The 14,093-nt window shown below is 38.0% G+C and overlaps 5 protein-coding genes across 5 annotated transcripts; 2 read left to right on the forward strand and 3 right to left on the reverse strand.

Annotated features, from left to right (window-relative positions):
• The first annotated feature begins 1,011 nt into the window (after nt 1-1,011).
• On the forward strand, nt 1,012-2,424 carry LOC107492684 (uncharacterized). Its single transcript, XM_016113736.3, has 2 exons — nt 1,012-1,284; nt 1,540-2,424. The coding sequence occupies exons 1-2, from the start codon at nt 1,135-1,137 to the stop codon at nt 2,173-2,175; spliced, it is 786 nt and encodes a 261-aa protein (XP_015969222.1). The 5' UTR covers nt 1,012-1,134; the 3' UTR covers nt 2,176-2,424.
• Nucleotides 2,425-2,919: 495 nt separating this feature from the next.
• Nucleotides 2,920-5,080, forward strand: LOC107492685 (mitochondrial fission 1 protein A). The gene is made up of 5 exons (XM_016113737.3): nt 2,920-3,115; nt 3,882-4,020; nt 4,289-4,410; nt 4,730-4,793; nt 4,884-5,080. The coding sequence occupies exons 1-5, from the start codon at nt 3,023-3,025 to the stop codon at nt 4,967-4,969; spliced, it is 504 nt and encodes a 167-aa protein (XP_015969223.1). The 5' UTR covers nt 2,920-3,022; the 3' UTR covers nt 4,970-5,080.
• Nucleotides 5,081-6,828: 1,748 nt separating this feature from the next.
• Nucleotides 6,829-8,195, reverse strand: LOC107492681 (DNA-directed RNA polymerase V subunit 5A). The gene is made up of 4 exons (XM_016113732.3): nt 7,788-8,195; nt 7,524-7,700; nt 7,331-7,444; nt 6,829-7,210 (listed from the first exon to the last, which is right to left on the reverse strand). The coding sequence occupies exons 1-4, from the start codon at nt 8,067-8,069 to the stop codon at nt 7,085-7,087; spliced, it is 699 nt and encodes a 232-aa protein (XP_015969218.1). The 5' UTR covers nt 8,070-8,195; the 3' UTR covers nt 6,829-7,084.
• A 2,239-nt stretch (nt 8,196-10,434) lies between these two features.
• On the reverse strand, nt 10,435-11,757 carry LOC107492571 (uncharacterized). The gene has a single exon (XM_016113611.1). It carries the CDS (start codon nt 11,755-11,757, stop codon nt 10,435-10,437), a length of 1,323 nt encoding a protein of 440 aa, XP_015969097.1.
• Nucleotides 11,758-11,759: 2 nt separating this feature from the next.
• Nucleotides 11,760-12,989, reverse strand: LOC107492570 (uncharacterized). Its single transcript, XM_016113610.1, has one exon. The coding sequence runs from the start codon at nt 12,987-12,989 to the stop codon at nt 11,760-11,762; it is 1,230 nt and encodes a 409-aa protein (XP_015969096.1).
• Nucleotides 12,990-14,093: the final 1,104 nt, after the last annotated feature.

Genomic DNA, 14,093 nt, shown 5'->3' on the forward strand with positions numbered 1-14,093 from the left:
CCTCGTGTCCTTATAAACAAATAAAATTTTAGTTAATGACAAATTCTTAAATAATGTTAGATTTGCAACTGATTAATTATTATCCTAAAGCATATAGTGAAAATCAATTAAAAGTAGTGAATTTAAAATGAAAAAAAAATAAATGTGCTTTTCTTTCTAAATATACTTAAAGCAATAGAAATATTATTTTTGCAGCGATGTTATTAGGGGAGACACAAATAAACCAATAAAACTACCATTTTCTCTTTTGGAGGGGTGAAGGATTATTGATTAGCATAAATAAGTTTTATAGTACATGCAAGTTTATATAATGAAATTTCGTACTCTTCCTGCATTACTTTACTTGATCGAGAATCAAGATCCGTGATCACTATCACACACACATGGACAATTTATGACTCAGCAATTAATATAGTATTTTAGAAGTGATGAAAGTTGAAGGGATCTGAAGAAGAAGACAACCGCACAACCCACCTCACCGTTGATATATATTATTATTGTGGACTTGTCTTCATTCTGTGGTGGTGAACATGTGAATGATGGTAATTGGTTAATGTGTAAAACTAATACAAGAAATCGTTACATGTCATAGGAAGATAAATTACTCCTACTTTCTATTACATCACAAAATGTTGAACTCCATGCATGTGACTCTGTCTTCATCATGTCTTGGAGGCTATCCATCACTTTTTAAGAAATTTAATGTAACACTTAAATTTCTAATAAATTTTAATTATCAAATTAATTATTAATTTTTTAAAATTTTGTTAGATAAAGTAATTCTTCTTTTAAGTTGCAAATTTTGTATGTATTTCTGTTGCATACGAGTCTATTATGGAAATACTTTTCAGCATAACACTTAAACTTGGACAAACATAGTGCCTTTTAATTATATAATGTGCGGGTCATCCAAGATAAGTTGAATTTTCCACTCCAATTTGATTGGTGGTGTATATTTTACAAGCTATGATTGATTGACATATAGGAATCCAAATTGGTGTTGCATATCACACAAGACGTTAATTAACTGAGGGAGGCCTATCTAACTATAGTGATATATAAATACATATCATGATGAGGAGATTGATGAAGATACAAGAAATTTTGAGAGAAAACAGAACATATAAGTAAGAGATGGCAGATCTATTTTTGAAACAGGCAAAGGAATATGCAAAGGCAAGGCCAAGCTATCCCACAGAGCTCTTCCAATTCATAGCTTCAAAAACTCCCTCTCATGAACTAGCTTGGGATGTTGGTACCGGAAGTGGCCAGGCTGCTAAACATGTACATACCCTCCTCTCTTTTCTCTTCTATCTCTCTTTTGTGTAGTATTTAATTCATAAAGTTTGAAATTCTGTTAGTTCTCTAGTGGTTGAGTGAGAATCTAATTTAGGATGGTTGATTCGATAGTTTAAACCTGTGACTTTGAAATCACACAGAGACAACTCAACCGTTGGTCTAAAGTTCTCTTTCATAATATGAAAATGAATACAAATAATATACATGATGTATTAGTGATTTTGTTATGATTTGTTACAGTTAGCTGCTATATACAAGAATGTGATAGGGACAGACACTAGTGAAAAGCAGCTTGAATTTGCAATCAAGCTACCCAATGTGAAATACCAACATACCCCACCAATAATGTCCATGGAAGAGGTTGAACAAAAGGTAGCAGCTCAAGGAAGTGTGGACCTTGTGACCATTGCACAATCCCTACACTGGTTTGACCTGCCATCATTCTACAAACAAGTGAATTGGGTTCTCAAGAAGCCTCATGGGGTCATTGCTGCTATATGTTACAATGTACCAAGAGTTAGTGAGGAAGTGGACAAGGTGTTTGATCAATACTATGTAGATGTTTTGAGTCCCTATTGGGACCCTGCTCGGAAATTAGTTGAAGATAATTATAGGAGCATTGATTTTCCATTTGAGCCTGTTGATGGTGCTGATCACACTGGACCCTTTGAGTTTGTGTCAGAGGTTACTATGGATTTGGAAAATTATTTGACCTTCATAAGATCTAGTTCAGCATATCAAACGGCTAAGGACAAAGGAGTGGAACTTCTTGGACAGGATCTTGTTCAAAAGTTTAAGGTTGCTTGGGGTCATAATGGTCCAAGGGTTGCCAAGTTTCCTGTTTTTGTCAAAATTGGAAAAGTTGGAGATGCTTGAAACTATTTAATTTACTTAGTTTTGCGCGAAAATTCTAAAAATCTTGTGTGAGAATGATAGTTAAAAATTATTAGATAACTTTATGCGAGTAATAAGTTATCAAAGTTAATTACTTATTAAGTAGCAAGTTTTATATAATGAATCCATTATTGATCTTTGATTACATGGGCGAAGAATTACAAAGCAAGGTTGAATTGTTGGATGTGAAAATCATTCATAATGTATCTAAAAAGATTTGATCTTCAATAACTCGTCTATATGTGTGTTTTATTGTTGGAATAAATAGAAAAAAGGATCAAAATAAGATATATAAAAATTCTTTTGTTAGATAATAAAAATTAGTGTGACTTGTTTTTTTTAACGGTCGAGTGGTCAGCTCATTTATCCGCTTAAGTAAGTGTCAGAGTTGAAATTTCATTTTATGCATGTAGTAATTCATTGACCAGCAACAGACCCTTAAATGGAACTCAGATCCATAATAGATTAGTTCTTGACCTGTCGGATTGGAAAATACTGTAGGTAAAAAAAAATTAGTCAAATACTTACTATTTTCTGTTTTTACCAAAGATAGAGACTATGTCATTTGAGTTATAACTCATTAGTTTCAAATACTTACTGTTATATTAGTATAAATATTTTATTTAAGTAACCATTAATTTAAAAATTTTATAAATAATAATAAAAATATAAAATAAAATTCTGTTATATAACAACTAAGGTTTATTAATTTTTTAAGTGAAAAAAAAGAGAAGAGATTAGGCCAAAGCTATAATAAGGAATTGTGTAGAAGAGAATTTACGAAGGCAAAAGTGTGAAAACTGCCGAGAGAGATTGATAACGCAGATCAATGGATTCCAAGGTCGGAGGCATATTTGAATCCATCGGAAACTTCTTCGGCGGCGGCGACCAGATCCCTTGGTGTGACCGTGACGTCATCGCTGTAAGCCCTCCCTTCCCTCTATCAAATATTCCAATATTTCCTTCTTCTTTTTTTTCAATCAGAAAAAAAAATCTTTTTGTTTTCCGTGTTTTTTAAAGCTGTAGAATCATAACTATTCTTGTTGGCTAGTCTGATATGGAATTCAAACATTGACGATCACGAAGCAATTAATTCGATTTATTGGCTCAATTCCTTTGCGTTAAGTCTGTGTATGTATCATCATGATTGTAGAATTTCCCTAAATGATGTTGGGATTCTTTTTCTCCCCTTTTAAATGGAATCATTTGGATATTAGGAACCATTTTGTAATCTTTATTGAAAAACAAAAATGAAAATTGAGGGGAAGAATATATGCATTTTCCAGCGAGAAATACTACATGACAAGCAAATATTATCATTTTTGGCACCTGTATTTACATACGTTCATGTAGTTTGCAATTTTTGCACATATGAATCAATACAGTTTTCACCTATATTTTTTAGAGTTTGCATACATGAATTAGTAAAATTTATTTGTTAAACACAATTTAGTATTTGTGCTGGCCAAAAATACTAAAAATTTCTGCTCTAAGAGTTTCTCTTTCCCCCCTGGTGATGATCAATTACGGTGAGTTGGTGACTGCAGAAGTTTCAATGTTCCTTGTTTGTAAACTTGGGGAGGTTATTTTTGTTTGATGTAATGTACCGGTACGCGGCGAATGTGGTCTCTTTGCTGCTATTTGCTTTTAATTACTTTCAGTCTAAAACTATATTGAATGTTTTGGAGGGATGCGAGCGAGAAGTCGCGGAGGCTAGCAACGGGGACAATGAGGAGAGGAAGAACGAAAGCATAATGAGGTTGTCGTGGGCTCTTGTTCATTCAAGGCAAAAAGAAGATGTTCAGCGCGGGATAGCCATGCTTGAAAGTAACATCACTTACTGAATCATTTTCAGTTCTTCAAGTTGCTTTTCCATTGTTTTTATATTTCTTCTTGTTTATATGGCACCTTGATCTGCTTTTAGTAAATTGTTTCTTTGTATAGTGTTAATGTTTATGTTGCTGCCTTTTGCCACCAGCCTTTTATGGTTATTTGAAAACAATTGTGTTCTCCTTTTCTTCTGAAAACATTTGCGTTTGTTATATGACCTTCAAATTCATGGCTGATCATTTACACCCTTAATTGTGATCTACAGCTTCTTTGGGCAATACTAAAAGTCCTTTGCATCAAAGAGAGAAGCTTTATCTTCTGGCTGTTGGATATTACAGGAGTAACGATTATGGTAGGAGTCGGCAACTTTTGGGGCAATGCCTAGAGGTTTGTCTTTCTCACTTATAGATAAGACACTGCCTAAAAAGTAAAAACCTCCATTTTCTTGATATCCCATTGTGTAATCTTTGATGCCATGTCTTTGCTGATATTGGTGCTCAAAAGCTCTATGTTCGGAATATGGTTTAACTATTTAACTATTAACATCTATGTATCTATCTATATATTGCTAATTAGTGAGGTTAGATGAGTCCATTATTTAGATTGTTCCTTATGGCCTATCTATGTCTCTGTTTACAACAATTGTTTAACATTAACATTGAGTAATTCTGTCTCAACATTTTCTCTCCCTTAATTGTTGTTGCAGATTGCACCTGATTGGAGGCAGGCACTGTCCCTCAAGAAAGTAGTTGAAGATCGAATTGCTAAAGGTAATAGCTGACCTGTTTTTTACTCAAGCTTTTCTTATCATGCATTGGAACATTAACTGAACTTAAATTTCAATGTGTTACACGATGCAGATGGTGTTATAGGAATTGGCATCACTGCAACTGCTGTGGGACTCATAGTTGGTGGCCTTGCTGCAGCATTGGCCCGGAAGAATTGAGCATATTTTGGCTTCTTTGTTCATTTTATGTGCTGCAGAACATGTTCAAAGTCAATGACAAACAAGCGTCTACTATGTACTGACAAATACCGCTTTTTAACATCCTAGTTTGTATCACTGGATGCGGGAGCTAGATGAAAGAAGAACGTCACATGGAGTGGCCTACTCGGCTACTCCTGATACAAGCAAGTACACAAGTACAATATAAACGAAGCGGGATTTTGTTTCCCCAAACTTCAACCCCAATTGTAGGCCCTTTTTAAGGTTGAAATATAATCACGACCAAAAAAAAGGTTAAAATATAATAAATGTCTAGGTTGTACTAGGTACGTGTCTGATCTCTATTAGTCATACATTTTATTTATCATTATTTTTGGTTTAGCACAAGTATCTTCCAAATATCAGGTGTTCAAAGAATTAAAAAAAAGATTAAATGAGTTATTATATATTTAAATATAAGGTAAAATACTAAATTGGTTTTTACGTTTAGGCGTAATTCTCTTTTAGTTTTTAAGGTTTAAAGTGTCCTATTTGAATTCAAAAAAAGTTCATTTAGTTTTAACATAGTCTCACCATGAGGTCGACAGCCGTATGAGAACAAGGTCGATCGATATAAAATCAACAGTGAATACATCAATACATTTATTTATTATTTTTTTACAATTTAAATGAAATATTTTCTATAAAACACCGTTAATTATTTAATTTTGACCTCACAGTGGGACTATATTGAAACTAAATAAAACTTTTTTGGACTCAAATAAAACACTTTAAACCTTGAGAACCAAAATAAAACTACGCCTAAACGTAAGGACTAATTTAGTATTTTATCCTTAAATATATTTATACATTTTTCAATTCAATTACTAAAATAAATAAATGTGGTAGTAAAGTAATAAAATGTCATATCCAAATAATTAATTTTTTTCATACGATTATTAATTAGTAATTGTTTTTTTGGATATATATAATGATTGTCCAATTAAAAACAATTATGTACTTGTTTGGATGTTATTATTTTAATTAAAAAAATTATTTTTCAATGAATTTTTTTTATCTTTTAACATATTTGACAAATTTTTAAATTTTTAGTAATTAAAAATACTAAAAAAATAAAAACACATTTTTTATGAGAAACTATAAAAAATATATTTTTTTATGTAATAAATAAATAAAAAAAATATTTTTATATTATTATACCTAAATATAATTGATATATAAAAAGATTTTTTTACATAAAATATCCAAACATAAAATAAATTTTATTTTTTTAGATCTTTTAAAAATAAATAAATAAATAAAATATTTTATTAGAAGCTTATCCAAACAAACCCTATGTTGCGCTGTATTAAGCACTAAAAAATGTAAAAATGTGGGTCTACACTCTACAGTTGGGGAGACTGAATTTGACAAGATAATTTCCCTCCCGACTATTTTATTGATGAAAGCTTGCATTAATATCCAAGCTGCCAGCACAGTTATCATTCTTAATCCAAGTTTATGCTACAAGTTTTTGTTTCTTTGGGGGTTGCCTATAGTATAGCCGAAGTGTCCATAAAGACATAAACATTACTTAATTTGTGTTCACGTCTTTTGACAAATTATCTTTGCGAGCAATTAGATCACACCAACTTTATTGAATCAAATATATATCAGAATTTGAAGCAACCTAAAAGAGCTATTGAATGATAAGCACCATAATTACACAACGAGAATAAATTCTAACTTAAAACACAACATAAAAGTTCCAGCAACCAACTATAGTTATGTTTTAAGACTAATGCATGTTTGGATGGGGAGATTAAAAAGTTAACATAGAGTGAATTTTGATTGTAATATTTGATGTGTAAAATGACATGTCCATGAAAATATCTCTTTACTTTTACTTCCACATGAAACATACCCTTGGTTGGCCAAAAGTTAACATAGTGCAGTTTGTGATTTCCAAACTAGTCATACAAAGAAACTGTTCAATGTGGATTTGTTCATCTGCTCGAGTGAAATTCACACAAACCGCATGCAAGTTACTGCATAAGCTTATAATTATACAATGATATACTAACTAGTTCTTAAGCATTCCTACGAATTCTACCAGCAGCATACAAGAAAGAAGCATCACCAAACGCATCGATAGGCGACATGCATCTGAGTGATATCACCACTGTAAGTTATCTTAACTACTTGCCCTTTCTCTAGTCCATAGTATCTTGCAATTGCATCTGTTTGTAGAATGCGGGGTAGCTGACAACAACAAAGCTTTAAATCAGATTAATGTGAACAATAATTCTGACTCTAAGATGGTCACAATCAAATTTTATGCACAAAATACATGTAATGCATGAGAATCATACATAAACTGACCTGCTTTTCTTCTAAATTGTACTTCTTTAGGAGGTTCTTTTTCTGTTTGTCAGTTAGAATTTCATGCTTTGGCTTCAATACATGCTTTGTAATATTAATAAGCAAGTCTGTGATCTGAACCATAATTAACTTTGGTAAGCAGAGATAAGAACAAGTATGATAGTAGCATGTAATGATTTGCATATCCTGATACCTGAAAGATTTCAACTTTGAATGAGAAAAGATTGACAGCTTTCAAGGCCTGGCTAGTAATAGTACTTTGAACAATCAAAATGAGGCCAGTTAAAGTTTCTCTATTGACAATCTGCGCTGCAATGCTGCGGATGGAAGTAACTTTCACAATGTGTTGGCCACAGAAGATAACTAAAATCTGCAATCAATTTCAGCAAGCAAGAGAATTAATCCTCTTTTTACTTATAAACCCTAAAGGCAGAAACTTTTTGAAATAAGAGCGTACCCTCTTGGAAGGATCAGAGAGGTGAGTGGCGGAGAAGCGGAGGCGGTCGACGTCAGGGGAATCACCGTGAATGGCTCTGAATTGGGAGAGAGAGAGGTCGATTTCAGAAGCAGGGATGGAGTAGCCTCTGTCCTTGAGCATCTCTAGGGTGGTTCTTCGGGAGAGGTAGTACCTGTGGGACTCATGGCTACCTTCCTCGAAGTATCCGATCAAGCACTCACCGTAGTCCTCCTTGCCGTTGCCGTTGCCGTTGCCGTTCTCCACCATCATCGCTTCCGCCATCTTCTTCTTTCTTCCCACTCTGCTCTGCTCTGCGCTGCTTTATTTATGTATTTATTACTTTTGACCTAATGCTTATTTATATGAAACATCTTTTTAATACCAAAGCTAGAAGGTAATTAAAGTGATGAACCACTATTTTTTCTTCTTAAAGGTTGCAGAATCTGTCACATTATTATTCCTAATTATGTTGGATTAATAGGCTGATAGCGGTGATGATTAATTTGTTGGGCTCTTTTGGTATGTGATGCCCCATTTTTGTCAAATATTATGGGTTAAGGTTTAGTCTTCATATTATTTGGCCCATGAGTAGGTTTGGGTTTAGTGTGAATAATTTTTGGTCCATTTGCTCTATGCAATAATATATATATATATAAAAATTTGGGCAAAATACTATAATAAGCCAGCACTAGAATCAAGCTATGTAAATAAGCCAAAACAAAAATCGTTTCAGCAATAAGCCAATGGATATTTATATATAATTCGAACCAGAGTGGTTCGAACTACATAACCCAATAAATCGAACCATCTTAGTTCGAAATAGGGACAGAATTGCTTGAGCATAATTCGAACCAAGGTGGTTCGAACTCATAATGCACATAATTCGAACCATGCTAGCTCGAACTACACCTTGGAATGCGTTGCATGTAATTCGAACCAATCCTGTTCGATTTAAGGAGAAGTAATTCGAACCAACCTAGTTCGAATTACTCTTGAATCGGCTATATAAGGGGTTCGAATCAGCCTCATTCGAACCATTCTTCCCTTCCCCTACCCCACCAAATCCTAGAGAAAACGATCCAGATTCTCTTCGAGGAAGACCTGAACGGAATACTCTGCTGAATGGGGGACAATCCGGCACGGTTATATCGCTTGGACGGAGTCGCTCATATAGCCGGGGTCATTAACGAGGAGGTTAGTACAGATATAACTTCGTGGTAGTGGTATTTGTGAGTTAGTGATTTTGCATGTGGTTTTGGTGGCGGTTCATGTTAGACGGTGCTTTAGTTGGTGGTTTATGTATGTGGTTTCTATTAGTGGTTTATGGTAGCGGTTTATGTTAGTTCTTTACGTTAGTTGTTTTATGTTGGTGGTTTTATGTTGGTTGTTTTATGTTGGTGGTTTAGTTGGCGGTTTAGTTGGTGGTTTAATGTTAGTTGTTTTATGTTAGTGGTTTGTGTTAGTTGTTTTATGTTAGCTGTTTTTAAGTTGGTGGTTTATGTTAGCTGTTTTATGTTAGTGGTTTGTGTTAGTTGTTTTATGTTAGCTGTTTTTAAGATGGTGGTTTATGTTAGCTGTTTTATGTTGGTGGTTTGTGTTAGTTGTTTTGTGTTAGTTGTTTAATGTTAGCTGTTTTTAAGTTGGTGGTTTATGTTAGCTGTTTTATGTTAGTGGTTTGCGTTAGTTGTTTTGTGTTAGTTGTTTTATGTTGGTGGTTTATGTTAGCTGTTTTATGTTAGTGTTTTGTGTTAGTTGTTTTATGTTAATGGTTTCACTTATGCTGTTTTATGTTAATGGTTTTACTTATGCTGTTTTATGTTAGCGGTTCTAGTTAAGCTGTTTTATTTTACTTATGACAGATACGTTCCGTACTTACAGATGGCAGGTCTATACCATCTTGCAAGGCTGAACAATAGATGGTTCCGGTTAGACAAGGCCCTTGTCAGTGCATTTGTCGAGCGATGGCGTCCGGAGACGCACACCTTCCATATGCCGTTCGGAGAGTGCACGATCACACTTCAAGACGTGGCATACCAGTTGGGGTTGTCAGTGGACGGGCGTTACGTGAGTGGCTGCCTATCAGAGTTTCATTTATACATCCAGAGTGGCCATCCAGCCTGGGTGTGGTTCCAGGAGCTGCTTGGAGTGGTACCTCCTCCCAGCCAGGTTCAGAAGTACGCAGTGAACTGCAGCTGGTTTCAGGAGACTTTTGGAGAGTGCCCTGATGGAGCAGATGACGAGACTGTGCGGCAATATGCCCGTGCGTACATCATGATGTTGTTGGGTACGCAGCTGTTTGGGGACAAGTCTGGCAACCGCATACACATCAGATGGCTTCCCTACGTAGCCAGGCTGGAGGAGATTTCCTTGGCTCAGATACGCTTGATGCGGACTTCGGGGGTCCACAGTTTCTAGCGGACATTACCGCCATCATGCAGGAGGACGTGCAGGCCCGGAGGCGTGGTGAGACGTCAGGCACTCAGGCACCCTTAGACGTTGATCTGAACGAGCCTCCTACGGCATCCGTTGATGATCATTTTGGTTTGGGAGGCACCCCACCATCCGCCTACGCTGGTGCATCACAGTTTGTAAAAAAATCAACAATAAAACTTAACTAAAATAAGTACTACCGCTAAGAACATGGCTACTAATGGCCCCCAATGCGAGATGATCCACCCAACTGTGGGCAACTCCGACGTGTGTGTCCGGGTTGGCGACATAGGCCACATCTCTTTGGACGGTTTGGATCTGCCTCGTCCATATTTGTTCGTATCCTGGTGGACCTAGGGCGACCCTCTCTCGCACGCCTCTTGTCAGGGTCCGGTATCACAGTGGGCCCGTCGTTTGGTGGCCAGAAACCCTCTGGAATCGGAGGGGTGAATCCCATCCGATACACACTGAATACCGAACTAATCCTATACACGCTCTGAACATAAGTGGTCCAGTTTACCCGTGAGTAGGCACAACATGCAAGTGCGTGCGGACATGGGAAATGAAGCGCCTGGAAGTACCCGCAGTCACATGTCTGACTGGCAAGCGATACTCTGTAGCTACCCAATGAGAAGGAACCAGTCGGAGCGGTTTCGGCAACGGTGAACTCGGAATTATCCCTGTCATACAAAGTCACCGTGAAGCACCTCGCCGTCTTCATGTTGGCCTCAATACACTTGGCCAAGTGCTGACTGAATTGTTTTCCGGTTCCCATCTGGGCCTCAGCCTCTCTCCCCTTGCGAACAAAAAGTTCCGCAAGCCTTCCATATGTTGCCTTCACCAGCGAGGATACAGGTAGGTTTCTGACACCCTTGAGGATTGAGTTCACACATTCGGAGATATTCGTCGTCATGTGACCGAATCTCCGACCCTCGTCACGATGTTGAGTCCACAAGGAATAATCAATCCGGTTCGCCCACTCACACATCGCCGGGTCTTCAGACCGCAGAATATCAAACCAGTAATCAAACTCAACCTCGGTCTTGGCATACGCCGCATTCACAAGAAGCCTCCGTGCGTCTTTGCCCTTGAAAGTAAGGGCAAAGTTAGCAGCTACGTGTCGAATGCAGAATGCACGGTATGCAGATGGAGGTAACCAACCTCCGTCAGGAGCCTCAAGCGCAGCCTTGATGCCGTTATGCCTGTCCGATATAACCAGCAGACCCGGTTGCGGTGTCACGTGCTGACGAAGGTGGGAGAGAAAGAATGCCCAAGACTCAGCATTCTCACCCTCTACTAGTGCGAATGCAACAGGTAGAATGTTGGAGTTCCCGTCCTGTGCAATTGCGATGAGCAACGTTCCCCCGTACTTGCCATACAGATGGGTGCCATCGATGCTGATTAGCGGCTTGCAATGACGGAATGCCTCGATGCACGGTGGAAACGTCCAGAAAAGTATGTGAAAATAAGCTTGAGACTCGTATACCTGTCCTCCAACTCGAACGGGGCTAGTCCTTAGGACTGCAACAGTACCAGGCATCGTCAACTGGACTCCCAACACCCACCTGGGCAGCTCGTTGTATGACTCATCCCAAAGTGTGCTGCTGTGGCATTCAGTAGCACCTTGATGCTGACGGATGCATCCGCCCTAACCATTGGCATAATGAACGCCGAAATCACATGGTAATCCAAACTCCTGTGGTCACTCAAGATGGAGGTGGCAAGACAAGTGTGAGGTCCATTGTATCGTTTGACCTCCCAAATGCCCTTGCACTGCCGGAGACTCAGTCGAATCAACCATGTGCACCCATTCCCAAACTCAGAACACTTGCCCACATACCGGCGATAATCAGACTCGACTACCTTGTACTGTACCCCTCGCCGGATACTGTAAGTCTTCACACTTAATAGGGCCTGATCTTTATCCTGAAATTGCTGACCGACCTGGAACTCTGTCAGACCAGCAGTCCCTTCCGCATCTCTAGCTCCGAATCCAACAGAGTGCCCAGAAACTCCCTCCTGTCGCATGGCATCCAAGTCCAAGGAGGAAAAATGTGGTGGATACTGCTGTGTGCCAGAGTTAGAACCACCTACCGCCAATGGAGGCTCACTCGCTCCAATATCATCGCCGCTGTCGTCGTCAATCATATCCGGCTCGACGTCATCCTCCTCTGCATCAGCCAACAATCCATCTCCAACGCCAACCGATGCAACGCCCAGTAAATGGTTCGGTAGATTCTCCCTTGAACCTACCTCGTCGCCTCCGCTGCCATTGAGATCCACAGCAAAAGACGGGGAGGCGACAGCTTCGACCACTGGCTCATACATAGGGACAGAGGAAGAACCAATGGCAGGCCTAGAACTAGAACCGGCTGCCGTGGCTAAATTGGTGGTATTCCGGTTTGAACCCCCTGAGCTGGATACCACATCAACCAGCTTTGCCAACAATTCTGGTGTCCTCACCTCGGGAAACTGCCGCCGACAAAGAAACATGACTTGCAAGTCATCGTCACTACCAATCGTGAAATAGTCATACTTCACGGTATCCTGGAGGACCATGATTGGAATGCGATAGAAAAACTTCTTAACCCGCTTCGCACCTTCCAGACCAAGTTTCATCAGTACAGATCTAACAAGGTCATCATAGCTCGTCGCAGGAGTCATGACAATACAGAGAGGATCCTTATCTGTGAACTTCACGCCGTAACGACTTTTTCTCTTAATGGTTCCTCTGTGGTGAACCAAAACAACAAAACTCTCCTCACTAGCCATCATACACCCTCTAATGAGAGCAACTCACGTTTACAACCATATATATAGAGTTCGGTCTCTGATACGTAAAAATTTAGATTTCACGTAATTACCGGCAAGTATACCGGGTCGTATCAAGTAGTAAGACTCACTAAGAGTGAGGTCGATCCCACGAGGATTGGTAGATTAAGCAACTTTAGTTAAATGGTAGATTTAGTCAAGCAAACATAGTTTTGATTTCATGAGCATTTTGATTTTTAAACATAATTGCAAGAATTTAAATGGCAAAGAATGTAAAGAACTAGAATAAAGAAATGAAGTGCAAGTAAATGACGGAAACTTAAATTGCAAGAAACTTAAATAACATCAAAGGTAAATGGCAAGAAATTAAAGGGTGCAGAAATTTAAAGAGCATAAAAGTAAATGGCAAGAAGTAGATGAACAGAATGTAAATAACAAGAGTAGTAAATAGACAGAATGTAGAAAGGGATTGGGAATTGGGTAATCAAATAGCTAGAGCAAGAGAAATGAGAGTTAATGATAGAGAGGATCATTAGGGATTAGAGATGTTAGTTTTCATGAATTGATGTTAGTCAAATCCTTCTCAATCATGGGTATAGATCCATGGCAAATGGGTGATTGAATCCCAATCTCTTGGTGATTCAATCTCTCTCAACATAGCCAATTGCCACTCTCGTGATCTAATTGTTCATGAGAAGAGATGAAGATCAATTTTAATCCAGCCACACAATTTCCAAAATCTCAACCAAGGAGAGTTACATCTCACATACTAACCAAGGTATGTTGATTGAGGAAATCATGAGAGGATGAACTCTAAACTGAATTATGTGGCTCATTCATCAAATTCACCACATAATTCATATAGATTAACCCCTCTCTCGATGGTGGTTGAATCTTTGAAGAACAAGAGTCTCCTCCTTGGACCAACCACATGAATTGTGGAGGAAGAGAGGTGTTCATCAATCCATTGTAACCAACAGAGCTCTTCCCCCTAATGAATGGGGTTTAGTGAATCATAGCTCCAATTTCAACAACAATTGCCATCAATCAAAGTTAAACTAAATTGCAAAGAAAGATGAAGAAGAAGAGGTAAATGCTTGAAGA

Source organism: Arachis duranensis, chromosome 6 (assembly GCF_000817695.3).
Source record: "Arachis duranensis cultivar V14167 chromosome 6, aradu.V14167.gnm2.J7QH, whole genome shotgun sequence".
NCBI classification, from domain to species: Eukaryota; Viridiplantae; Streptophyta; class Magnoliopsida; order Fabales; family Fabaceae; genus Arachis; species Arachis duranensis.